Below are 26,316 nucleotides of genomic sequence, written 5' to 3'. Positions count from 1 at the left end.
TGGCGGTGGTGTCGATGGAGGAGCCTTCCGGGGGCACTTCCCCGTCCCGGCGGCGTGCCGGAACAGAGACTCCTGTACCCCAGATCTTGGCTTCGCGATGGCGGCGGCTCTGGAAGGTTTCTCGTACCGTGGCTTTTCCATATCGAAGTTTTAGGTCAGGGACCTTTTTATAGGCGAAGAGGCGGAGTCGGAGAGGCGACGAGGCGGTGACACACTAGGGGGGCGCCCCCCCCCCCTAGGCTGCGCCGCCCTATCATCTTGGGGCCCAGTGGCCCCCCTCTGGCGACTCTCGGGTGTTCTGGAAGCTTCGTGGAAAAATAGGATGCTGGGCCTTGATTTCGTCCGATTCCGAGAATATTTCCTTACTAGGATTTCGGAACCAAAAACAGCGTAAAACGAGAACCGGCCATTCGGCATCTCGTCAATAGGTTAGTTCCGGAAAACGCATAATAATGACATAAAGTATGCATAAAACATGTAGATATCATCAATAATGTGGCATGGAACATAAGAAATTATCGATACGTCGGAGGCGTATCAGCATCCCCAAGCTTAGTTCTGCTCGTCCCGAGCGGTAAACGATAACACAGATAATTTCTGGAGTGACATGCCATCATAACCTTGATCATACTATTGTAAACATATGTAATGAATGCAGCGATCAAAACAATGGTAATGACATGAGTAAACAACTGAATCATAAAGCAAATACTTTTCATGAATAGCACTTCAAGACAAGCATCAATAAGTCTTGCATAAGAGTTAACTCATAAAGCAATAAATCAAAGTAAAGGTATTGAAGCAACACAAAGGAAGATTAAGTTTCAGCGGTTGCTTTCAACTTATAACATGTGTATCTCATGGATAATTGCCAACATAGAGTAATATAACAAGTGCAATATGCAAGTATGTAGGAATCAACACACAGTTCACACAAGTGTTTGCTTCTTGAGGTGGAGAGAAATAGGTGAACTGACTCAACATTAAAAGTAAAAGAAAGGTCCTTCGAAGAGGAAAAGCATCGATTGCTATATTTGTGCTAGAGCTTTTATTTTGAAAACATGAAACAATTTTGTCAATGGTACTAATAAAGCATATGTATCATGTAAATTATATCTTACAAGTTGCAAGCCTCATGCATAGTATACTAATAGTGCCCGCACCTTGTCCTAATTAGCTTGGACTACCGGATCATCGCAATACACATGTTTTAACCAAGTGTCACAAAGGGGTACCTCCATGCCGCCTCGTACAAAGGTCTAAGGAGAAAGCTCGCATTTTGGATTTCTCGCTTTTGATTATTCTCAACTTAGACATCCATACCGGGACAACATGGACAACAGATAATGGACTCCTCTTTAATGCATAAGCATGTAGCAACAATTAGTGTTCTCATATGAGATTGAGGATATATGTCCAAAACTGAAACTTCCACCATGATTCATGGCTTTAGTTAGCGGCCCAATGTTCTTCTCTAACAATATGCATGCTCCAACCATTAAGGTGGTAGATCTCTCTTACTTCGGACAAGACGGACATGCATAGCAACTCACATGATATTCAACAAAGAATAGTTGATGGCGTCCCCAGAAGCATGGTTATCGCACAACAAGCAACTTAATAAGAGATAAAGTGCATAAGTACATATTCAATACCACAATAGTTTTTAAGCTATTTGTCCCATGAGCTATATATTGTAAAGGCGAATGATGGAAATTTTAAAGGTAGCACTCAAGCAATTTACTTTGGAATGGCGGAGAAATACCATGTAGTAGGTAGGTATGGTGGACACAAATGGCATAGTGGTTGGCTCAAGGATTTTGGATGCATGAGAAGTATTCCCTCTCGATACAAGGTTTAGGCTAGCAGGGTTATTTGAAACAAACACAAGGATGAACCGGTGTAGCAAAACTCACATAAAAGACATATTGTAAACATTATAAGACTACACACCGTCTTCCTTGTTGTTCAAAACTCAATACTAGAAATTATCTAGACTTTAGAGAGACCAAATATGCAATCCAAATTTTAGCAAGCTCTAGGTGTTTCTTCATTAATGGGTGCAAAGTATATGATGCAAGAGCTTAAACATGAGCACAACAATTGCCAAGTATCACATTATTCAAGGCATCATACCAATTACTACATGTAGCATTTTCTGTTTCCAACCATATAACAATTAACGAAGCAGTTTCAAACTTCGCCATGAAAATTAAAAGCTAAGAACACATGTGTTCATATGAACCAGCGGAGCGTGTCTCTCTCCCACACAAGGATGTTAGGATCCAACTTTATTCAAACAAAACAAAAACAAAAACAAACAGACGCTCCAAGTAAAGTACATAAGATGTGACCGAATAAAAATATAGTTTCAAGAGAAGAAACCTGATAATTTGTCGATGAAAAAGGGGATGCCTTGGGCATCCCCAAGCTTAGACGCTTGAGTCTTCTTGAAATATGCAGGGGTGAACCACCGGGGCATCCCCAAGCTTAGACTTTTCACTCTTCTTGATCGTAGTATATCATCCTCCTCTCTTGACCCTTGAAAACTTCCTCCACACCAAACTCGAAACAACTCATTAGAGGGTTAGTGCACAATAAAAATTAACATGTTCAGAGGTGACACAATCATTCTTAACACTTCCGGACATTGCATAAAGCTACTGGACATTAATGGATCAAAGAAATTCATCCAACATAGCAAAAGAGGCAATGCGAAATAAAAGGCAGAATCTATCAAAACAGTAACAGTCCGTAAAGATGGATTTTATTGAGGCACCAGACTTGCTCAAATGAAAATGCTCAAATTGAATGAAAGTTGCGTACATATCGGAGGATCACTCACGTAAATTGGCATAATTTTCTGAGTTACCTACAGAGAATTAGGCCCAGATTCGTGACAGCAAGAAATCTGTTTCTGCGCAGTAATCCAAATCTAGTATTGACTTTACTATCAAAGACTTTACTTGGCACAACAATGCAATAAAATAAGATAAGAAGAGGTTGCTACAGTAGTAAACAACTTCCAAGACACAAATACAAAATAAAAGTACTGTAGCAAAATAAACACATGGGTTATCTCCCAAGAAGTTCTTTCTTTATAGCCATTAAGATGGGCTCAGCAGTTTTAATGATGCACTCGCAAGAAATAGTATTTGAAGCAAAAGAGAGCATCAAGAAGCAAATTCAAAACACATTTAAGTCTAACATGCTTCCTATGCATAGGAATCTTGTAAATAAACAAATTCATGAAGCGTAATGCAGCAAGCATAGAAAGATAAAACAAGTGCAACTTCAAGATTTTCAGCAAAAAGAGAGCTGTTTTAGTGACATGAAAATTTCTACAACCATATTTTCCTCTCTCATAATAATATCCAGTAGCATCATGAGCAAACTCAACAATATAACTATCAAATGAAACATTCTTATCATGAGTCTCATGCATAAAATTATTACTACTCCCAACATATGCATAATCAATTTTATTAGTTGTAGTGGGAGCAAATTCAACAAAGTAGCTATCAAATATAGGAGACATATTGTAATCATAATCAAATTTATCCTCCATAACAGGTGGTACTAAAAGATTACTATCATTATAATCATCATAAATAGGAGGCAAAGTATCATCAAAGTAAATTTTCTCATCAATGCTTGGGGGACTAAAAATATCATGCTCATCAAAGCCAGCTTCCCCAAGCTTAGAATTTTCCATATCATTAGCAACAATGGTATTCAAAGTGTTCATGCTAATATGTTCCATGGGTTTTTTAATTTTCGCATCAAACCATCCATGTCTTAAATCAGGAAATAGAATAAGAAGCTCACTTGTTGTCCATTATGCCAAACTAGTGTAAACAAGAAACAAAAAGATGCAATTGTAGGATCTAAAGGAAATAGCTTCGAGCACACACACAACGGCAACAGTAAAAGTACTTTTACCCGGGACCGAAGTATGAGTGCCTTTTACCTTTCCTCCCCGGCAACGGCGCCGTGAAAATAGCTTGATGTCTACGGGTGCTTCTATTCTAGTAGACGAGTGTTGGGCCTCCAAGAGCAGAGGTTTGTAGAACAGCGAGCAAGTTTCCCTTAAGTGGATCACCCAAGGTTTATCGAACTCGGGGAGGAAGAGGTCAAAGATATCCCTCTCATGCAACCCCGCAACCACAAAGCAAGAAGTCTCTTGTGTCCCCAACACACCTAATAGGTGCACTAGTTCGGCGAAGAGATAGTGAAATACAGGTGGTATAAATAAGTATGAGCAATGGCAACGGCACCGGAAAAGTGCTTTGCCCAGGACAAGAAACAAGCAAGTAGTAACGCAGCGAGTAGTAACGCAATAAAACAAGTAAACAAGCAGACGATAGCGATATTTAGGAACAAGGCCTAGGGATTAGACTTTCACTAGTGGACACTCTCAACTTTGATCACATAACAGAATAGATAAATGCATACTCTACACTCTCTTGTTGGATGATGAACACCACTAATTGCGTAGGATTACACGAACCCTCAATGCCGGAGTTAACCAGCTCCACAATATTCAATGTTCATATTTAAATAACCTTAGAGTGCATGACAGATCAACACAACTAAACCAAGTACTAACATAGCATGCACACTGTCACCTTCACACTATGTAGGAGGAATAGATCACATCAATACCATCATAGCAATAGTTAACTTCATAATCTACAAGAGATCATAATCATAGCCTACGCCAAGTACTAACACGGATGCACACACTGTCACCATTACACCGTGCAGGAGGAATAAACTACTTTAATAACATCACTAGAGTAGCACACAGATAAATTGTGATACAAAACACATTGCAATCGTAAAGAGATATAAATAAGCACTTCACTATGCCATTCATAACAGTGAATAAGTATTCTGTGAAATATAGCCTAAGAGACCCACACGGTGCACACACTGTCACCTTTACACACGTGGGACAAGGAGTCTCCGGAGATCACATAAGTAAAATCCACTTGACTAGCATAATGACATCTAGATTACAAGCATCATCATATGAATCTCAATCATGTAAGGCAGCTCATGAGATTATTGTATTGAAGTACATAGGAGAGAGATTAACCACATAGCTACCGGTACGGCCCCGAGCCTCGATAGAGAACTACTCCCTCCTCATGGGAGACAGCAGCGTTGATGAAGATGGCGGTGGTGTCGATGGAGGAGCCTTCCGGGGGCACTTCCCCGTCCCGGCGGCGTGCCGGAACGAGACTCCTGTCCCCCAGATCTTGGCTTCGCGATGGCGACGGCTCTGGAAGGTTTCTCGTACTGTGGCTTTTCCGTATCGAAGTTTTAGGTCAGGGACCTTTTTATAGGCGAAGAGGCGGAGTCGGAGAGGCGACGAGGCGGTGACACACTAGGGGGGCGCGCCCCCCCCTAGGTCGCGCCGCCCTATCATCTGGGGGCCCAGTGGCCCCCCTCTGGCGACTCTCGGGTGTTCTGGAAGCTTCGTGGAAAAATAGGATGCTGGGCCTTGATTTCGTCCGATTCTGAGAATATTTCCTTACTAGGATTTCTGGAACCAAAAACAGCAGAAAACGAGAACCGGCCCTTCGGCATCTCGTCAATAGGTTAGTTCCGGAAAACGCATAATAATGACATAAAGTATGCATAAAACATGTAGATTTCATCAATAATGTGGCATGGAACATAAGAAATAATCGATACGTCGGAGGCGTATCAATAGCCTTCATGCTTGAAGTTGTATATCTTGCTATCACATAGTTGCTTGCCTTTCTTAGCATGTTGTTGGTGCACATAGGTGAACTTTAGTTATATAGGTTTTGCGTTTGACAGATTAAACACTAGTTTTATTTTGTATTTGTTCAAGCCATAATCATAAAAGTTTTAAACCGCCAATTTTGTTTAAATACTTGGGGCTCCTTTGATTCATTGGATTTACATAGGAATTGTGTATGATTTAGGTCCAATGGAAAAATTTCCTACATAGGTTGCTTTATTCATAGGAACATATCCTATAGAAATAATCCTATAGGAATCTTCTAGTGTAAATTATATAGAATTTTTTTAGATCATATCTCATGGAAAATTTCTTTGCTACAATCAAACACACTTCATGTTTTCATAGGATTCAAGTAGACATGATATCTCCATTCTATGTTGTTCATATTCCTATACTTTCATATCCTATGAATGATTCATAGGAGCCCTTGGTTTGTTAACTTTCTTTTCAGTTCTTTTCAGTTTAGTTGTGAACAAAGCAGCTAGAGATGCTCTAACCAATTTCGAATTCGAATTGATCTTAGGTCGGTGGGTCCGGTTAAACCACGGGAGAAAGGAACTCGGAGACAAGTATATAACAAAAAAAAAAAGCGCCAGCTACGAGCCAACCAGATCGCAGAAACCAGTGGACCCCACCACATCACATAGACCCCACGACCCTGCCCTCTCTCTCCCCCACCACGCCCTCTCAAGGCGCACTCCCCAAATCAACCGCAATGGCGGCGGCGGCGGCGCCGTCGTCTTCGTCTTCGTCAGATTCGCCGCCGATGGCGCCGTCGTCTTCGTCTTCGTCAGCTTCGCCGCCGATGGCGCCGTCGTCTTCGTCTTCGTCAGATTCGCCGCCGATGGCGCCGTGGACTCTGCTTAACCGCGTGGCGCTGATCTGGGACGACGCCGAGGCCGAGGATCGCGAGGAGGCGGCGGTCAAGTTGTCCTGGTCGCCGACCCTGTCGAGGCTCTGGGTGGCCAGAAGCATCCACCCAGACCGCGACAACTTCGATCGACACCCTTACATCGCCGCACACGACGCCCGTGGGCTTCTTCTCCACATGTCTTCTCCGCCTGGCATCGGGCTCAACCTCGACCCAAACCCCGCGGGCTTATTCGTCGTGTTGCCTCTTTCTGCTTTCGTCCCTGGTGTCACCGCTGAGTTCTTCATGGCCACCGATGCCGCTGTACGCGTCCCGGAGCGCCTCGACGTGCCCGACGTCTGGAGTATCAAGAGTGTTGGCTTGCTCTCCAGGGTCGGCGCCGACGGCGTGGAGTATGTAATAGCTGAACTACAGAGCGTCAACGACGCGGACGAGATCGCCAACCTGCTCCGGTTTCGGCTTGGCAGCGCTGTCTGGGTGCAGGACAAGGTTAACTGTATTGGCTTCAACCCCAGCTGCACGGACCAGGTTATCTCACATCAAGGGAAGCTGTGGTGGGTGGACCTGCGCAAGGGTCTCATCGTCTGCGATCCATTTCAGATACATCCTGTGCTGGTATTTCTGGATCTTCCAAATGGAGTAACGCGTAGACAGGAGGATGAGTCTGAATGTAACGACATTGCCAAGAAGCGCTATGTGACAGTGAGCGCCGGAATGCTGCGATTCTTGCAAGTAACAGGTGACTCTGGCATTGCAAAGACAGCAGTTATGATGTGGACGTTGGTATCTGATCCTGACACCCTCTCAACATCGTGGCAACCTGAGTTCATGATAGACACTGCAAAGATATGGCCCTGTGAAATACCAGCCCTCGCCATTGTACATCCAGATAATGCAGAGTTGGTCTATTTCTTTGTTCAGGGGAAGCTAGTCAGCGTGGATATTTCACAGAACACACATCTGAATGTCTTCAACAATCTCTCGCACTTCAATCTGCTAGGTGCTTGGCATGGTGAAGTTGCACCCCCGCCCTTGTCTTGGCGCTACCTCATCGCTTGGAAGAATTCGAATTCAGAGGAATGTCATCCTTGGACGGCATTTGTCAGAGAGCAAGGAATGTCATCATTTTGTGAATGTAAGTAAATTTAAGACATCTCAGCAGTAATTCAGTTATTTACCTTCCATTTGTGCAATACTTTTGTTCCCGGATTCATTGGCGAAGTAAATAAAAAATCCAATGTATTAATTGCAGATGAAGATGAAGTTTCAGCATCAGAAGGTCACAAACGCCGAAGCTATCTTGGAAAGCTATGCCGACAAGGCGTAAAGGCCGGGAAGCTATTTGCTTCAGAGTTTGGTGTTGGTGTTACATCCCTGGGTTCGAAACTACTTTACCTGAATGAGGAGATCACTGTCGCCAAATCATTTTTCAAACATGTGGGTGAGTTCAAGTGTACTGGAGAGGGTTACGTAGCAACGACTGCTCGCAATTCTGCAAAGGCATCAAAGGGGGTTAGTAAGGTATTAGGCGGTGCTGCCTCAGCTCTATCATATGGAGGAAAAGCTTGTAGATCAGCGGGTTTCACTCTACAGACTTTGCACCCCAGCGCGCAAACAGGCATGTGTATTGTAGAAGAAAAAACGCTTAACTCTCTGCAGGAGGCAAAAGACGTTATCAAGGAGTGGAAGGACTCCAAAGATCCAGTCTCTGTTGACGTGCCTCGTCTTATGGAAACAGGCACTGCTATAGAGATTATGGAGCTGTTCAAAGAATGTGGAGCACTAGTGCTGGTCGAAAATGCAACCATCTTGAGAGAGAAGGCAGGCCACGTCCTCGATGATGATTGGCATATGGTGTGATTACAGGTCCTTTGGGCAGTTCATTGAGCGAATGAGAGGTCTCAGTCTGGTGAATGTTCGATGAATTGTGTTTCACCCTGCCGCCATTTTGTAGAACATCTTTTTCTGTGTTTCCATGGTTGTGATGGTTAGTTGGTGATGGAACAGTGATGTTTAGGCTGTGATGGTTAGTTGGAAACAATTGATGAGTTCCAACTTCATGCCAGTTACTTGTTTTCTACCCCTTGCATGATTCCCCGCCATTATGTGTAACATCTTTTTCTGTGTTTCCATGGTTGTGATGGTTAGTTGGTGATGACCATTGATGTTTAGGCTGTGATTTCAATTTCTGTAAAAAGAAATTTCGTATAGGCATGGTTGTGATGGTTAGTTGGTGATGGACCGGTGATTGTTTTTTTTCGTATAGGCATGTGTGGATTGTTTTTCGAGAGCACAGAAACTGCATGTTGGCCAAGGAGGGTTGGGTGTGCAATGATGCTGCAATTGTTGATCTATTTAAGCGGCTCGGTGCTCTGTTTTGCAACACTGCTGCATATCTTCAGAGCTGGGGGTCAGCATTCCGTGGGTAATGTAAAAATACAGATTGAGATAGCTAACTTGGTGATTTTCAGATTGGATGCAGCTCAAGATGTTTGACAGTTGTCGCATGGAGAAAGCTGGCTGCGCCACACACTCAAGCACCGTGCTGGGCCTGTCTTCCTTTGAAAGAACAGTGGCTCATCAGCGTTCTCGAATTCGTTGGCATAGCGAAGGTGATGGTAACACGAAACTATTTCACGCGGTGGCTAATGATAGAAGGGGTAAGAATTTTATTCCGGCGCAGAAACATGGAGATGAGCCAATCGTCGCATCAAACTCGACAGGAAGAGGTGTTTTTTGACGCGTATAGTGAGCTGATTTGTAGCATCAAGACACATGACTCGTCAGTACACAATCGACTCGTCACTGATGATGCTTTGCGGTGTCGCAGATATCCACCTACGCGTGTGCGCTGCTGCTGCTGCCATCATCTGCGATCCTCTAGCCAAAGGTGGAGGGTGGGTTCGGGATCGGGAATTTCAGGTTAGGAATTCGTGATTCATGATTTACGTCTGGAGTGAAACATGGACGATTCAGGATTTACGCCTGGAGTGATACATGGGCCAGAATAGCAAGACATGCTACTAGATAAAATGCAGCCCATATACTGCCACTAAAATGCATCTAGATATATTTATATTTGAGACAATTAATATGGATGAGAGAGAGAGAGCATCTCAGACTTTAGATGTTGATCGCTTCTCTTTTTTTGCTGTCGAATTTAATGAAAACCTTCTGCTCAAAAAGAAAATAGCATAGCTTTTCTTTATGGAGCAAAGCAGTTATTCATAAATACTTCTCACAACATCAAATACTACATGTGCGCCCTATAACCTTTATTCAAGCGAACATACAAAAAAAGAACCCGGCCTATACACGACTGATTCGTCTAAGGCAGTCCTAACTCCTAACTACATAACACAGAGCTTCACTTTCGACGAAAGCATGCTTTTGCAGAGCACCTCGCTCAAGGCATGCTGTTGTTCTGCCAAATTCATCTTCTTATACATGTCAGAGAAGCGATCTCTATAAAGCCGTTGAGCCATCTCAACAGTTAATACCTCCAGGGCAGGGGCATTTTCCACAATATACACAAGAAATTCAAGTTGACCTATTGCCCCTTTATATCCTGTCATATACATACTCTTCAGATAATTATATTCATATTGCTCAGGGTACTTCCTGCCTGAACCCTTTTTCACAAACCAACTATTGTCACCACCTGCAAACTGCAAGATGAAAAAAGGGTATGTATGGTCAACACACGATGTGTATATGTAAAGATCCATCCATTACACATGTATGAAGGCTCATTATTCGAATTTAAATGACCAATTCACTTGCGTGTGACATAGAGATTCTGTATTCATCCCAGGAATAAGAAGTGTAACATAGCCTACCATGAATAAAATAGAACATGGTGCCAAATAACAATATATCTATTGGCAAATAAAAATCAAGAACACTACTTACATGGATCTCTAACTTCTCAATAAATGGAGCTGTCCTCAGAATGGAGAAGGGAAACTTGTCAACTTCTTCAAGCCTTACACCCATTAACAATTGTAAGACCCTAAGATGGGAAAACTTGCCTGCGTTATTCAATGGAAATTGCGTCTGCAAGACAAAAGAACAATGGTCATTGTAGATCTAAAAAAATGACAAGTCATTGGAAAGATGATGTTAGCTAAATTGAACTATTTCCAGGAGCAAACCTCTAGTCGCTGCCAGGTAATTTCTAAAGTGAGATTTTGCACGCTCGGAATGCCATTGAGAAGTGCAGTGAAAGCATCTTGGAAATTTGCCTCGTCGAACCTTATATGTGCATTATCCAACTTAGAATCTTGCCTTAGAACAATAGGAACAAAATCTCCATCATATTCAAAGGTAACGAGCTTCATAACACGGAGTTCTACCCTGGTTGTCCTACAGCGGACAACTGTTAGGTGTAGTAGGCTGGAAAATAGATGATCCAACTTTAGCTCGCAATTCAGGAAGCATCTGACCAAACTCAGCCATTTGAGATTACCGCAATTGGACAATACAACATCAAGATCCTTTATAGTGATATCCACAAACTCCAAATCAAGCTTTCTCAGGCTTGGGAAGCCTCTGAATTCAGATGGTGGTCGGAAAGATACAAAGCTAAGCTGTATACACTGTAGATGAGACATGCTGCTTTCACTATTCAAAAGGTGAAATGGGAACACGTAGCGATCAACATCCGTACGTCTCTTGATAATAGGACATAGATAAACAGCTATGCTTTTTGCGTGTGATGATACCGCAAAATTAACCCAATTATTTAGATGATCAAGCAGCATCGTTTCAAACTCGAATTTGACATAGAATTCTTCAACCAACTTGGCATGGCAATTTTGCACCACCACATTAACATAATCGATGAATTTCTGCATGTACTGGCAGTACTGATCTCTTTCAAAACTGTCACGGGAACACCCAGCAGCACCAGTGAAACATAATTTGTAGAAGCAAATACCGCAGATATATCTCCAATTGCTTGATAAGACACTAGCTCTTGAAATCTCTTTAGCAGGCAACTTTGATACAATGGTGCACAGCACATCCTGTGTCAGTATCCCTCAAGATTAGAAATCCCATCTATACTAGTATATACATTATAACACCAAAAAGAAAGTTTCGGCATACCTGTGGAAGGTCTTCCAGTTTAGCGTTTGGCCTTGTTTTTTCCTTATAGACCGGTTTCCCACTGACATGGTTTGAGGATGTTGTTTTGCATACTGTATGGTTGATCATTGTGAACCTGGAATTAACAAGGTAGAGTTTGTTATTTTGGTATTAGCAAACGGATCACGATGGACAGAACTCAGGGTGACAGACAACCGCAGGCAATTCGTTTGATCAATGAGCCATAAGGTAGAGGAATATGCTGTCGGCGTTTTGGTTATCGGGAGGTCCGTCCAATTGATGGAAGAGTTTCAACGGGGTGGTCGAGAGGATTTGTCTAGGAAGAGGAATTGGGCGTGGACGCGGTGGTTTCAGCCAGGAAGGTGAGAGGTACTCGTCTAGGAAGAGGAACTGACCTGAACACGGTGGTGGGCCTGTCGATGAACTTTGAGAAAATAATGCGGCCGACTGCAGTCCCTCCGACGCGAGCAAATCAGGGATCGAAATCACGCTCTCTGTTGCAGAGACATCGCCAGGAAACCGTGGATCCAGGGTCGTTGGAGATTATGCGGCGGAATTTTGGTTCGAAATTTAAGAGCAGAGAAACAAAGGTAGTTGGAAGGATTTGTATCCCTGCCGGCTGCCGGATTGTGTGAAGCCCGCCAAAATTGTGCGCTCCTTCTCTCGGTCGACTCGGCTAGAGTTGCGTTGCGTCCTTCTCCGTCTCTTCTCCTGATCGAGTCTCCGACTCGTGATCCTCTTTGCCAAGTACTTTTGCAAAAATCAGGGGCCTCCCATCCCAAATCCTCCAGGCGGACAACACAATCCTGTGACGACAATCAGAGGTTTGTGGAAGCAAAATCACCTCGACCCAAACAAATCCCTGATTTGCCGGAGATCAATTTGGTAACTAGTATGATTCAATTCGAACAAACAAAATCTACCAAACTATTTTCCAAATATGCAAAGCACCACGACGGATTTGATCCACCGCGGTGCATCCTAGCAGCTCCACATTCACCCTGCTGCGGTACGGGATGCGGCTTCAATCAGAGCCGCCGCCCCGACGCCGTGCTCTGTCTCCCCGAGCTCTTTGCCCTCCGCCGCGTGATCACACTCTGAGATCCGAATGTTCCATGGACGCGTTGAATCCAGGGCCCCTCTGCCCTCCAGACACGCGGGAGGCGCCAGCGCGGCGTCTCCGGCGACCAAGGGCGCGGAAATCCGGCACCGAGGCGACCCATTTTTCATTTCCCCTCACGATTTCGCTCTCGATTTTGGCTCACCTGCACCCCAATCGTATCTTTTCCGTTTTTCATCCGCTAGCTGTAGGTTCCGTTGAGCGCAGTGAAGAATTGAGGAGCTACTAATTGCGATTTGAGAGAAGAATATCGATGGGAAAGAGGAAAGGCAGGGAGAGGAGTGGGTTACCTGGAGGTCAGAGTCGCCGGAGTGGCCGCGGTCGGCTTGAGTCGCCGGCGGCGCCGCTCCTCTGCCTCTCCTGACGAACAAACAGAGGAACACGAGCGGGCTAAGGTAGAGATAGATTTGAGAGAAATTACGCGTTGGCCAGTGAGGTAGTACGTGGGTCCTTCCACGTGTGTTTTTTTGTTTTGTTGTTGGGGCAGGTCCGAATTTGCGGTTCGCCTCGACTTGTGGCGATTTTGACAAAAATAACTTTTTTCCGAAAAGCACAAACTGATCCTTCGGTCAAACTATTTCACTCATCTAACCCTTTTGTGTGGCGTCCTTCCTATTATGGCGTCCATGTGAGCGGCGTCACACATTCATCCGACGTGGCGTGCTCGACGCTGACCAGCCGACGTGGCAGGATGTGTGGCGCCGTTCACATCGGCGCCACACATTGAAACTGTGGCGCCGCTCGGAGGCCGCCACACATCCACTTATGTGTGACGCCCGCGCCCGTCCGAGCCCGACCCTCTTCTTCTTCTTCTCTCTTCTTTTCTTCTCTGCAAACAAGGAACCGCCGGTGCCGGCCGCCTCTCCTCCGCCCCCCCCCCCCCACCAAATCGGCCACGAATTCGTCAGATCTGACCGGCCAAATCGTTCTCCATCCATTTCTCAAGGTAATCCCCTTCGAATCCTTCCCATCCATCCACTAATTTTATAGATCTTGCTAGATTTGTACATGAACCCTAGACATGGAAACTAGATTTGAAATGTTGGTTGGTGGAATCTAAATTATACTCTATGTGTTGAAATTGATAGCCTCATGTATGCATGTGTTTAACCATAGATTTGTTGGAACCCTAGATATGAAATTTTACATGTATGTGTTGAAACCCTATGTATGTATGTGTTGAAATGGCTAATATTTGTTCATAGACTCATATGTATGCATGTGTTTAACCACAGATTTGTTGATAGTCTCATATTTGCTAGGAATGGCTCATAATATGGTGTATTTGTGAAAAATATTAGGATGATGTATCTCATAGATCATGAGTATGACAAGGATCACCGGGCTTTTCATATGAAGGAAAGGGGAAGGTACTAATATTTATTTTTGTTAACACCTCTTGTTTTATTCCATTGAATATGGCATAATATTATGTGTCTGGATGTGCTTGTAGGTTCTTCACCCCTTGAAGTTTCGTTACCACGGCACAATAACTGACATGCCGTATGACGAGCGGTACACAGAGTTCATCCAACCTACCGGTCTTCTCCCGTTCATCACGCTTGTAAGCCGGGGGGCGCCGAACATGAACGCCGAGGCACTCACCGCCCTTGTCAACCGGTGGAGGCCGGAGACACACACCTTCCACTTGAGGGCCGGCGAGATGACCCCTACTCTTCAGGATGTCTCCAGGATCCTTGGACTTCCTATTCAGGGCGAGCCACTGTGTATGAACACAACTTCTGATGGGTGGCGTGGAAAGATGGATGACCTTATTGGTCAGGCTCCTCCGGAGCCAGAAGATAAAAAGGATAGAGCTCCCGCCGGCGCATCTTTCCCGCCAGAGGCTGATCGTGACACTCTCAGGACATACACCCGAGTGTACTTGTGGTATATGCTTTCGAGGACTCTCTTTGCTGACAGTGGTGGGAAGTTGGCCCATTGGTGTTGGCTCAAGGCGCTTAAGGTGTTCGAGCACCTGTGGAGTTGGGGAAGCGCGGCACTTGCCTACCTCTACCGACAGGTGATGATTTTCTATCTGTACTATTCTTCTATAGTAGTCTGCTAGACAAAGTTCTAACCAAATGTCTTATGTACGCAGTTGGACGAAGGATGTCGCAGGATTGGGAGCGGCGGTATTGGTGGATGCTTGCTCCTACTTTCCGTATGGAGCTGGGACCGCCTATCAGTTGGGCGGCCCAAGATACTCAACCAGGGGCCATGGGCTCATTACCGGAACAACCCTGATCGGGGGCCAACTTGGGCATACATTTGGGACACTGTCTCGGAGATGACGAACGATCCAATGGTCATGTACAGACACTACACTGAGGAGTTGGACACTCTTACCTCTGAGCAGGTAACCGATTTTAAGCCATCACCCTTTTCGTATCCTGATGGCGCGTGATGCACACGTCCGTTGGGAACCCCAAGAGGAAGGTGTGATGCGCGCAGCAGTAAGTTTTCCCTCGGAAAGAAACCAAGGTTATCGAACCGATGGGAGATGAAGGCCACGTGAAGGTTGTTGGTGGAGGAGTGTAGTGCGGCGCAACACCAGGGATTCCGGCGCCAACGTGGAACCTGCACAACACAATCACAATACTTTGCCCCAACTTAACAGTGAGGTTGTCAATCTCACCGGATTGCTGTAAACAAAGGATTAAACGTATGGTGTGGAGAATGATGTTTGTTTGCGAAGAACAACAGGGAACAGAGATTGCAGTGGATTGTATTTCAGATGTAAAAAAATGGACCGGGGTCCACAGTTCACTAGTGGTGTCTCTCTAATAAGATAAATAACATGTTGGGTGAACAAATTAAAGATGGGCAATTGACAAATAGAGATGCATATACATATCATGATGACTACTATGAGATTTACTTAGGGCATTACGACAAAGAACATAGACCGCTATCCAGCATGCATCTATGCCTAAAAAGTCCACCTTCGGGTTAGCATCCGCACCCCTTCCCAGTATTAAGTTGCAAACAACAGACAATTGCATTAAGTATTGTGCGTAATGTAATCAACACAAATATCCTTAGACAAAGCATCAATGTTTTATCCCTAGTGGCAACAACACATCCATAACCTTAGAACTTTCTGTCACTGTCCCAGATTCAATGGAGGCATGAACCCACTATCGAGCATAAATACTCCCTCTTGGAGTTACAAGTATCAACTTGGCCGAGCCTCTACTAGCAACGAAGAGCATGCAAGATCATAAACAACACATATATGATAGATAAATAATCAACTTGACATAGTATTCAATATTCATCGGATCCCAACAAACACAACATGTAGCATTACAAATAGACGATCTTGATCATGATAGGCAGCTCACAAGATCTAAACATGATAGCACAAGAGGAGAAGACAACTATCTAGCTACTGCTATGGACCCATAGTCCAAGGATGAACTACTCACGCATCAATCCGGAGGCGGGCATGGTGATGTAGAGACCTCCGGTGATGATTCCCCTCTCCGGCAGGGTGCCGGAGGCGATCTCCTGAATCCCCCGAGATGGGATTGGCGGTGGCGGCATCTCTGGAACTTTTCTCGTATCGTGGCTCTCCGTGATAGGGTTTTCGCGACAGAGAGAATATATAGGCGAAGGGGCAGAGTCGGGGGACGCTCGAGGGGCCTACCCCATAGGGCGGCGCGCCCAGGGGTGGGGCCGCCCCCCCCCTAGGGTGTGGCCGCCTCGTCGCCCCTCTTCGTCTCCTCTTCGGACTTCTGGAAGGCTCCGTGCAAAATAAGACCATGGGCTTTTGTTTCGTCCAATTCCGAGAATATTTCTTGTGTAGGATTTCTGAAACCAAAAACAGCAGAAAATAGGAACTGTCGCTTCGGCATCTTGTTAATAGGTTAGTGCCGAAAAATGCATCAAAATGATGTAAAGTGTATATAAAACATGTGAGTATTGTCATATAACTAGCATGGAACATAAGAAATTATAGATACGTTTGAGACGTATCAAGCATCCCCAAGCTTAGTTCCTACTCGCCCTCGAGTAGGTAAACGATAACAAGGATAATTTCTAAAGTGACATGCTACTATCATAATCTTGATCAATACTATTGTAAAGCATATGAAGTGAATGAAGTGATTCGAAGCAATGGTAAATATAATGACTAAACAACTGAATCATATAGCAAAGACTTTTCATGAATAGTACTTTCAAGACAAGCATCAATAAGTCTTGCATAAGAGTTAACTCATAAAGCAATAGATTCTTAATAGAAGGTTTTGAAGCAACACAAAGGATGATTAAATTTCAGCAATTGCTTTCAACTTGTAACATGTATATCTCATGGATAGTTGTGAACATAAAGCAATATAACAAGTGCAATAAGTAAACATGTAAGAATCAGTGCACACAGTTGACACAAGTGTTTGCTTCTAAGATAGAAAGAAGTAGGTAACCTGACTCAACATAAAGTAAAAAAAAGGCCCTTCATAGAGGGAAGCATGGATTACTCATGTGCTAGAGCTTTTTATTTTGAAAACATGGAAACAATTTTGTCAACGGTAGTAATAATTAATATGTGTTATGCATAAAACCTCCTATAAGTTGCAAGCCTCATGCATCGAATATCAATAGTGCCCGCACCTTGTCCTAATTAGCTCGGATTTCCATGGATTATTATTTTCTGGCGCCGTTGCCGGGGAGGTAAGGTAAAAGGTATTCACATCCTCCGACTACTAAGCTATTTCCTAGCACTGTTGCCGGTGTGTGAGTGCTCGAAGATATTTCCTTTAGATCCTGCAATTATATCTTTTTGTTTCTTGTTTTCACTAGTTAGGCTTAATGGAAAACAACAACAAAATGAGAGATCTTTATGAACTTTATCTTGAATTAGGACATGATGTGTTTGAAGAAAGAATTAAAAAACCCATGGAACTTTATATGCATGCTAATGGAAATGTTATTAGTATGAATGCTTTGAACACCATTGTTGCTAATGCTATGGAAAATTCTAAGCTTGGGGAAGCTGGTTTTGAGGAGCATGATATTTTTAGTCACCCAAGTTTTGAGGAGAAAATTTACTTTGATGATACTTTGCCTCCTATTTATGATGATTATAATGATAGTGGTATTTTGGTGCCACCTACTATGGAGGATAAAGGTTATTATGATTATACCATGCCTGCAATTTATGATGATTACAATGATGGTTATGGTAGTTTTACTCCCACTATTACTAATAAAATTGATTATGCTTATGTGGAGAGTAATAATTTTATGCATGTAGCTCATGATAAGAATGTTTCATGTTATAGTTATATTGTTGAGTTTGTTCATGATGCTACTGAAAGTTATTATGAGAGAGGGAAACATGGTTATATGCATCTTAATAATATTAAGTTTCCCCTCTTTGTGTTGAGAATCTTGAAGTTGCGCTTGTGTTGCCTTCCTACGCTTATTGCATTATGCTTACATGAATTGTTTATTTACAAGATTTCTTTTCATAGGAAGTGGGTTAGGCTTAAATGTGTTTTGAATTTGCTTCTTGATGCTCTCTTTTGTTTCAACTCTTATTTCTTGCGCGAGCATCATTAAAATTACTGAGCCCATCTTAATGGCTATAAAGAAAGCACTTCTTGGAAGATAACCCATGTTTTATTTTGCTAATGTTTTATTGTGTCTTGGAAGTTGTTACTACTGTAGCAACCTCTCCTTATCTTTATTTATTGCATTGTTGTGCCAAGTAAAGTCTTTGATAGTAAGGTTGATACTAGATTTGGATTACTTGCGCAGTAAACAGATTTCTTACTATCACGAAATTGAGCAGCCCCGTCTGTAGGTAACTCAGAAACATCTGCCAATTTACGTGCGTGATCCTCAGATATGTACGCAACTTTCATTCAATTTGAGCTTTTTCATATGAGCAAGTTAAGTGCCTCTGAAAAATTCGTCTTTACGGACTGTTCTGTTTTGACAGATTCTGCCTTTTATTTCGCATTGCCTCGTTTTGCTATGTTTGATGGATTTCTTTGTTCCATTAACTTTCAGTAGCTTTGTGCAATGTCCGAAGTGTTAAGAATGATTATGTCACCTCTGAAAATGTGAATTTTTGATTATGCACTAACCCTCTAATGAGTTTGTTTTGAGTTTGGTGTGGAGGAAGTTTTCAAGGGTCAAGAGAGGAGGATGATACAATATGATCAAGAAGAGTGAAAAGTCTAAGCTTGGGGATGCCCCCGTGGTTCATCCCTGCATATTTCAAGAAGACTCAAGCATCTAAGCTTGGGGATGCCCAAGGCATCCCCTTCTTCATCGACAACTTATCGAGTCACCTCTAGTGAAACTATATTTTTATTCCGTCACATCTTATGTACTTTACTTGGAGCGTCCGTGTGCTTTTATTTTCGTTTTGTTATTTTCATTCTCTGAATAAATTCATGCTTGTGTGGGAGAGAGACACGCTCCGCTTTTTCATGTGAACACTGGTGTTCTTAGTTCTATCTTTAATGTTCATGGCGGAGTTGAAAGCCGCAGCACTTATTGATATTTGGTTGGAAACAGAAAATGCTTCATGTGGTAATTGGTATATTGTCTTGAATAATTTGATACTTGGCAATTGTTGTGCTCAAATAGATCATGTTCAAGCTCTTGCATCATGTACTTTGCACCTATTAATGAAGAACTACCATAGAGCTTGTTGAAATTTGGTTTGCATGATTGGTCTCTCTAAGGTCTAGATATTTTCTGATGAAATGTTTGAACAACAAGGAAGACAGTGTAGAGTCTTATAATGCTTGCAATAAGTTCTTATGTAAGTTTTGCTGTACCGGTTTATACTTGTGTTTGCTTCAAACAACCTTGCTAGCCCAAAGCCTTGTACTGAGAGGGAATACTTCTCGTGCATCCAAATCCTTGAGCCAAAACTTATGCCATTTGTGTCCACCATACCTACCTACTATGTGGTATATCTCTGCCATTCCAAATTAAATTGCTTGAGTGCTACCTTTAAAATTTCATTCCTTGTCTTTGCAATACATAGCTCATGGGAAAATAGCCTTAAAAACTATTATGGTATTGAATATGTTGCTATGTATCTTATTTCTTATAAGTTGATTATTGAGCGGTAACCATGTTTGTGGGGACGCCATCAACTTTTACACCTTTTTTGAATATCATGTGAGTTGCTATGCATGTTCGTCTTGTCTGAAGTAAGGGCGATTTATCATGATCAAATGGTTTGAGTATGCATATTGTTAGAGAAGAACATTGGGCCGTGATACGTCTCCAATGTATCTATAATTTCTTATGTTCCATGCTAGTTTTATGACAATACCTATATGTTTTGTTCACACTTTATATCGTTTTGATGCATTTTCCGGAACTAACCTATTAACGAGATGCCGAAGTGCCGGTTCTCGTTTCTCGCTGTTTTTGGTTTCAGAAATCCTAGTAAGGAAATATTCTCGGAATTGGACGAAATCAACGCCCACGATCTTATATTTCAAGGAAGCTTCCAGAGCACCGAAGAGGGGGCAGAGGAGAGCCAGGGGGCCCCACCCCACAAGGCGGCGCGGCCAAGGGGGGGCGCGCCCCCCTACTTTGAGGGGGCCCCGTGGCCCTTCCGACTCCGACTCTTCGCCTATATAAGCCTCCCTGACCTAAATCTTCGAGAGGAATAAGCCACGATACGAGAAAAGTTACGCAGCCGCCGCCATCGCGAACCAAGATTCGGGGGACAGAAGTCTCTGTTCCGGCACGCCGCCGGGACGGGGAATTGCCCCCGGAAGGCATCTCCATCGACATCACCGCCATCTTCATCGCCGCTGCTGTCTCCTATGATGAGGAGGGAGTAGTTCTCCCTCGAGGCTAAGGGCTCTACCGGTAGCTATGTGGTTAATCTCTCTCTCTCATGTACCCCAATACAATAATCTCATGAATTGCCTTGCATAATTGAGATCCATATGATGAGCTTTGTATCACCATTAATCTATGTGCTACTCTAGTGATGTTATTAAAGTAGTCTATTCCTCCTTCATGATGTAAAGGTGACGGTGTGTGCATCATGTAGTACTTGGCGTAGGTTATGATTGTAATCTCTTGTAGATTATGGAGTTAACTATTACTATGATAGTATTGATGTGATCTACTCCCCCTTTCATAGCTTAAAGGTGACGGTGTGTATGCTTTGTTAGTTCTCGGTCTAAATTGCAATGATCTATTATGCTCTAAAGGTTACTTAAATATGAACACCGAATGTTGTGGCGCTTGTTAACTCCGGCTTGAGGGAGCTCTTGTAAGCCTACACAATGAATGGTGTTTCTTATCCAACAAAAGAGTGTATGTAGCACAAAGGAAGAGAAGTTATTTATTTATGTGATCATTGTTGAGAGTGTCCACTAGTGAAAGTAGGATCCCTAGGCCTTGTTTCCGAATAGAAAAGTTACACCACAGAGAATTGCCTCCCACGCCGACAAGCTATTTTCTCGGCACCGTTTCCAACAAGTTACGCTACATGTTTACTTGCTGCCATATTTATTTCAGATTGTTATTACCACTCATATTCATCTATATCACTTGTATTTCACTATCTCTTCGTCGAACTAGTGCACCTAAACATCCGACAAGTGTATTAGGTGTGTTGGGGACACAAGAGACTTCTTGTATCGTAATTGCGGGGTTGCTTGAGAGGGATATCTTTGTCCTCTACCTCCCGAGTTCGATAAACCTTGGGTGATTCACTTAAGGCAAACTTGTTGCTGTTCTACAAACCTCCGCTCTTGGAGGCCCAACACCGTCTACGAGGAATAGAAGCGTGCGTAGACATCAAGCTATTTTCACGGCGCCGTTGCCGGGGAGGTAAGGTAATAGGCACTCACACTCCGGACCCAGGCAACTAAGCTATTTTACGGCGCCGTTGCCGGGAGGTAAGGTAAAAGGTATTCACATCCTCCGACTACTAAGCTATTTCCTAGCACTGTTGCCGGTGTGTGAGTGCTCGAAGATATTTCCTTTAGATCCTGCAATTATATCTTTTTGTTTCTTGTTTTCACTAGTTAGGCTTAATGGAAAACAACAACAAAATGAGAGATCTTTATGAACTTTATCTTAAATTAGGACATGATGTGTTTGAAGAGAGAATTAAAAAAACCCATGGAACTTTATATGCATGCTAATGGGAATGTTATTAGTATGAATGATTTGAACACCATTGTTGCTAATGCTATGGAAAATTCTAAGCTTGGGGAAGCTGGTTTTGATGAGCATGATATTTTTAGTCCCCCAAGTTTTGAGGAGAAAATTTTCTTTGATGATACTTTGCCTCCTATTTATGATGATTATAATGATAGTGGTATTTTGGTGCCACCTACTATGGAGGATAAAGGTTATTATGATTATACCATGCCTGCAATTTATGATGATTACAATGATGGTTATGGTAGTTTTACTCCCACCATTACTAATAAAATTGATTATGCTTATGTGGAGAGTAATGATATTTTTATGCATGTGAATAAGAATACTTTATGTGATACTTATATTGTTGAGTTTGTTCATGATACCATTGAAAGTTATTATGAGAGAGGGAAACATGGTTATATGCATCTTAATAATATTAAGGTTCCCCTCTTTGTGTTGAGAATCTTGAACTTACTCTTGTTTTATCTTCCTATGCTTGTCACTTTGCTCTTCATGAATTTATTTGTGTACAAGATTCCTTTTCATAGGAAGTGGGTTAGGCTTAAATGCGTTTTGAATTTGCTTCTTGATGCTCTCTTTGCTTCAACTATTATCCTTATGTGAGCATCATTAAAATTACTGAGCCCATCTTAATGGCTATGAAGAAAGAACTTCTTGGGAGATAACCCATGTTTTATTTTGCTACTGTTTTGTTGTGTCTTGGAAGTTGTTACTACTGTAGCAACCTCTCCTTATCTTTATTTTATTGCATTGTTGTGCCAATTAAAGTCTTTGATAGTAATGTTGATACTAGATTTGGATTACTGCGCAGAAACAGATTTCTTGCTGTCACGAAATTGAGTAGCCCCGTCTGTATATAACTCATAAAATTCTGCCAATTTACGTGCGTGATCCTCAGATATGTACGCAACTTTCATTCAATTTGAGATTTTTCATCTGAGCAAGTTAAGTGCCCCAGAAAAATTCGTCTTTACGGACTGTTCTGTTTTGACAGATTCTGCCTTTTATTTCGCATTGCCTCTTTTGCTATCTTGAATGGATTTCTTTGTTCCATTAACTTCCAGTATCTTTGGGCAATGTCCAGAAGTGTTAAGAATGATTGTGTTACCTCTGAACATGTGAATTTTTGATTATGCACTAACCCTCTAATGAGTTTGCTTTGAGTTTGGTGTGGAGGAAGTTTTCAAGGATCAAGAGAGGAGGATGATACAATATGATCAAGAAGAGTGAAAAGTCTAAGCTTGGGGATTCCCCCGTGGTTCATCCCTTCATATCTCAAGAAGACTCAAGCATCTAAGCTTGGGGATGCCCAAGGCATCCCCTTCTTCATCGACAACTTATCAGGTCACCTCTAGTGAAACTATATTTTTATTCAGTCACATCTTATGTGCTTTACTTGGAGCGTCTGTTTGCTTTTATTTTCGTTTTGTTATTTTCATTCTATGAATAAATTCATTCTTGTGTGGGAGAGAGACACGCTCCGCTTTTTCATATGAACACTGGTGTTCTTAGTTCTATCTTTAATGTTCATGGCGAAGTTGAAAACTGCTTCGTTAATTGCTATATGGTTGGAAACGGGAAATGCTTCATGTAGTAATTGGTATAATGTCTTGAATAATTTGATACTTGGCAATTGTTGTGCTCATATAGATCATGTTTAAGCTCTTGCATCATGTACTTTGCACCTATTAATGAAGAACTACATAGAGCTTGTTGAAGTTTGGTTTGCATGATTGGTCTCTCTAAAGTCTAGATATTTTCTGGTGAAGTGTTTGAACAACAAGGAAGACAGTGTAGAGTCTTATAATGCTTGCAATATGTTCTTATGTAAGTTTTGCTGTACCGGTTCATACTTGTGTTTGCTTCAAACAACCTTGCTAGCCTAAGCCTTGTACTGAGAGGGAATTCTTCTCGTGCATCCAAATCCTTGAGCCTAAAACTATGCCATTTGTGTCCACCATACCTACCTACTACATGGTATTTCTCCGCCATTCCAAAGTACATTACTTGAGTGCTACCTTTAAAATTTCATTCCTTGTCTTTGCAATACATAGCTCATGGGAAAATAGCCTTACAAACTATTGTGGTATTGAATATGTTGTTATGTATCTTATTTCTTATAAGTTGCTTGTTGAGCGGTAACCATGTTTCTGGGGACGCCATCAACTATTACACTTTTGTTGAATATCATGTGAGTTGCTATGCATGTTCGTCTTGTCTGAAGTAAGGGTGATTTATCATGATCAAATGGTTTGAGTATGCATATTGTTAGAGAAGAACATTGGGCCGCTAACTAAAGCCATGAATCATGGTGGAAGTTTCAGTTTGGACACAAATCCTCAATCTCTTATGAGAATATTAAATGTTGTTGAATGCTTATGCATTAAAGAGGAGTCCATTATCTGTTTTCTATGTTGTCCCGGTATGGATGTCCTTAGTTAAGATCTATCAAAAACGAGAAATTAAATGCGATCTATCTCCTTGGACCTTTGTACAGGCGGCATAGAGGTACCCCTTTGTGACACTTGTTTGAAACATATGTTATGCAATGATAATCCGTGTTAATCCAAGCTAATTAGGACAAGGTGCGAGCACTATTGGTATTCTATGCATGAGTCTTGCAACTTATAGGATGTCTTATACATAACACATATGATTTATTACTACCGTTGACAAAATTGTTTCTATGTTTTCAAAATGAAAAGCTCTAGCACAAAAATAGTAATCCATGCTTCCCTCTGCGAAGGGCCTTTCTTTTACTTTATGTTGAGTTAGTTTACCCACTTCTTTCTATCTTAGAAGCAAACACTTGTGTCAACTGTGTGCATTGATTCTTACATATTTACTTATTGCACTTGTTATATTGCTTTATGTTGACAACTATCCATGAGATATACATGTTACAAGTTGAAAGCAATTGCTGAAACTTAATCATCCTTTGTGTTGCTTCAATGCCTTCTACTTTGAATCTATTGCTTTATGAGTTAACTCTTATGCAAGACTTATTGATGCTTGTCTTGAAAGTACTATTCATGAAAAGTCTTTGCTATATGATTCAGTTGTTTATTCATTATCTTTACCATTGCTTTGAATCACTTCATTCATCTCATATGTTTTACAATAGTATTGATCAAGATCATGTTGTTAGCATGTCACTTAAGAAATTATCATTGTTATCGTTTACCTACTCGAGGGCGAGCAGGAACTAAGCTTGGGGATGCTTGATACGTCTCCAACGTATCTATAATTTCTTATGTTCCATGCTAGTTTTATGACAATAACTACATGTTTTGTTCACACTTTATATCGTTTTGATGCATTTTTCGGAACTAACCTATTAACGAGATGCCGAAGTGCCAGTTCCTGTTTTCTGCTGTTTTTGGTTTCAGAAATCCTAGTAAGGAAATATTCTCGGAATTGGACGAAATCAACGCCCATGATCTTATATTTCAAGGAAGCTTCCAGAGCACCGAAGAGGGGCCAGAGGAGAGCCAGGGGGCAACACCCCACAAGGCGGCGCGACCAAGGGGGGGGCGCCCCCCTACTGTGAGGGGGCCCCGTGGCCCTTCCGACTCCGACTCTTTGCCTATATAAGCCTCCCTGACCTAAATCTTCGAGAGGAATAAGCCACGATACGAGAAAAGTTACGTAGCCGCCGCCATCGCGAAGCCAAGATTCGGGGGACAGAAGTCTCTGTTCTGGCACGCCGCCGGGACGGGGAATTGCCCCCGGAAGGCATCTCCATCGACATCACCGCCATCTTCATCGCCGCTGCTGTCTCCTATGATGGGGAGGGAGTAGTTCTCCCTCGAGGCTAAGGGCTCTACCGGTAGCTATGTGGTTAATCTCTCTCTCATGTACCCCAATACAATAATCTCATGAATTGCCTTGCATAATTGAGATCCATATGATGAGCTTTGTATCACTATTAATCTATGTGCTACTCTAGTGATGTTATTAAAGTAGTCTATTCCTCCTTCATGATGTAAAGGTGACGGTGTGTGCATCATGTAGTACTTGGCGTAGGTTATGATTGTAATCTCTTGTAGATTATGGAGTTAACTATTACTATGATAGTATTGATGTGATCTACTCCCCCTTTCATAGCTTAAAGGTGACGGTGTGTATGCTTTGTTAGTTCTCGGTCTAAATTGCAATGATCTATTATGCTCTAAAGGTTACTTAAATATGAACACCGAATGTTGTGGCGCTTGTTAACTCCGGCTTGAGGGAGCTCTTGTAGCCCTACACAATGAATGGTGTTTG

General features: G+C 42.4%; 2 protein-coding genes across 2 annotated transcripts; one reads left to right on the top strand and one right to left on the bottom strand.

Moving 5' to 3' along the window:
- The first annotated feature begins 6,494 nt into the window (after positions 1-6,494).
- Positions 6,495-8,728, top strand: LOC124663856. The gene is made up of 2 exons (XM_047201507.1): positions 6,495-7,785; positions 7,903-8,728. Exons 1-2 carry the CDS (start codon positions 6,495-6,497, stop codon positions 8,508-8,510), a joined length of 1,899 nt encoding a protein of 632 aa, XP_047057463.1. The 3' UTR covers positions 8,511-8,728.
- A 1,052-nt stretch (positions 8,729-9,780) lies between these two features.
- Positions 9,781-13,269, bottom strand: LOC124661526 (F-box/FBD/LRR-repeat protein At1g13570-like). Its single transcript, XM_047199388.1, has 5 exons — positions 13,170-13,269; positions 11,760-11,874; positions 10,805-11,677; positions 10,563-10,706; positions 9,781-10,318 (listed from the first exon to the last, which is right to left on the bottom strand). Exons 2-5 carry the CDS (start codon positions 11,865-11,867, stop codon positions 10,001-10,003), a joined length of 1,443 nt encoding a protein of 480 aa, XP_047055344.1. The 5' UTR covers positions 11,868-11,874; positions 13,170-13,269; the 3' UTR covers positions 9,781-10,000.
- Between the last annotated feature and the right edge of the window lie 13,047 nt (positions 13,270-26,316).

Source organism: Lolium rigidum, chromosome 6 (assembly GCF_022539505.1).
Source record: "Lolium rigidum isolate FL_2022 chromosome 6, APGP_CSIRO_Lrig_0.1, whole genome shotgun sequence".
In the NCBI taxonomy this organism is placed as follows: Eukaryota; Viridiplantae; Streptophyta; class Magnoliopsida; order Poales; family Poaceae; genus Lolium; species Lolium rigidum.
Note: the sequence above shows the minus strand (reverse complement) of the source record. Positions and strands in the feature narration are given on the sequence as shown.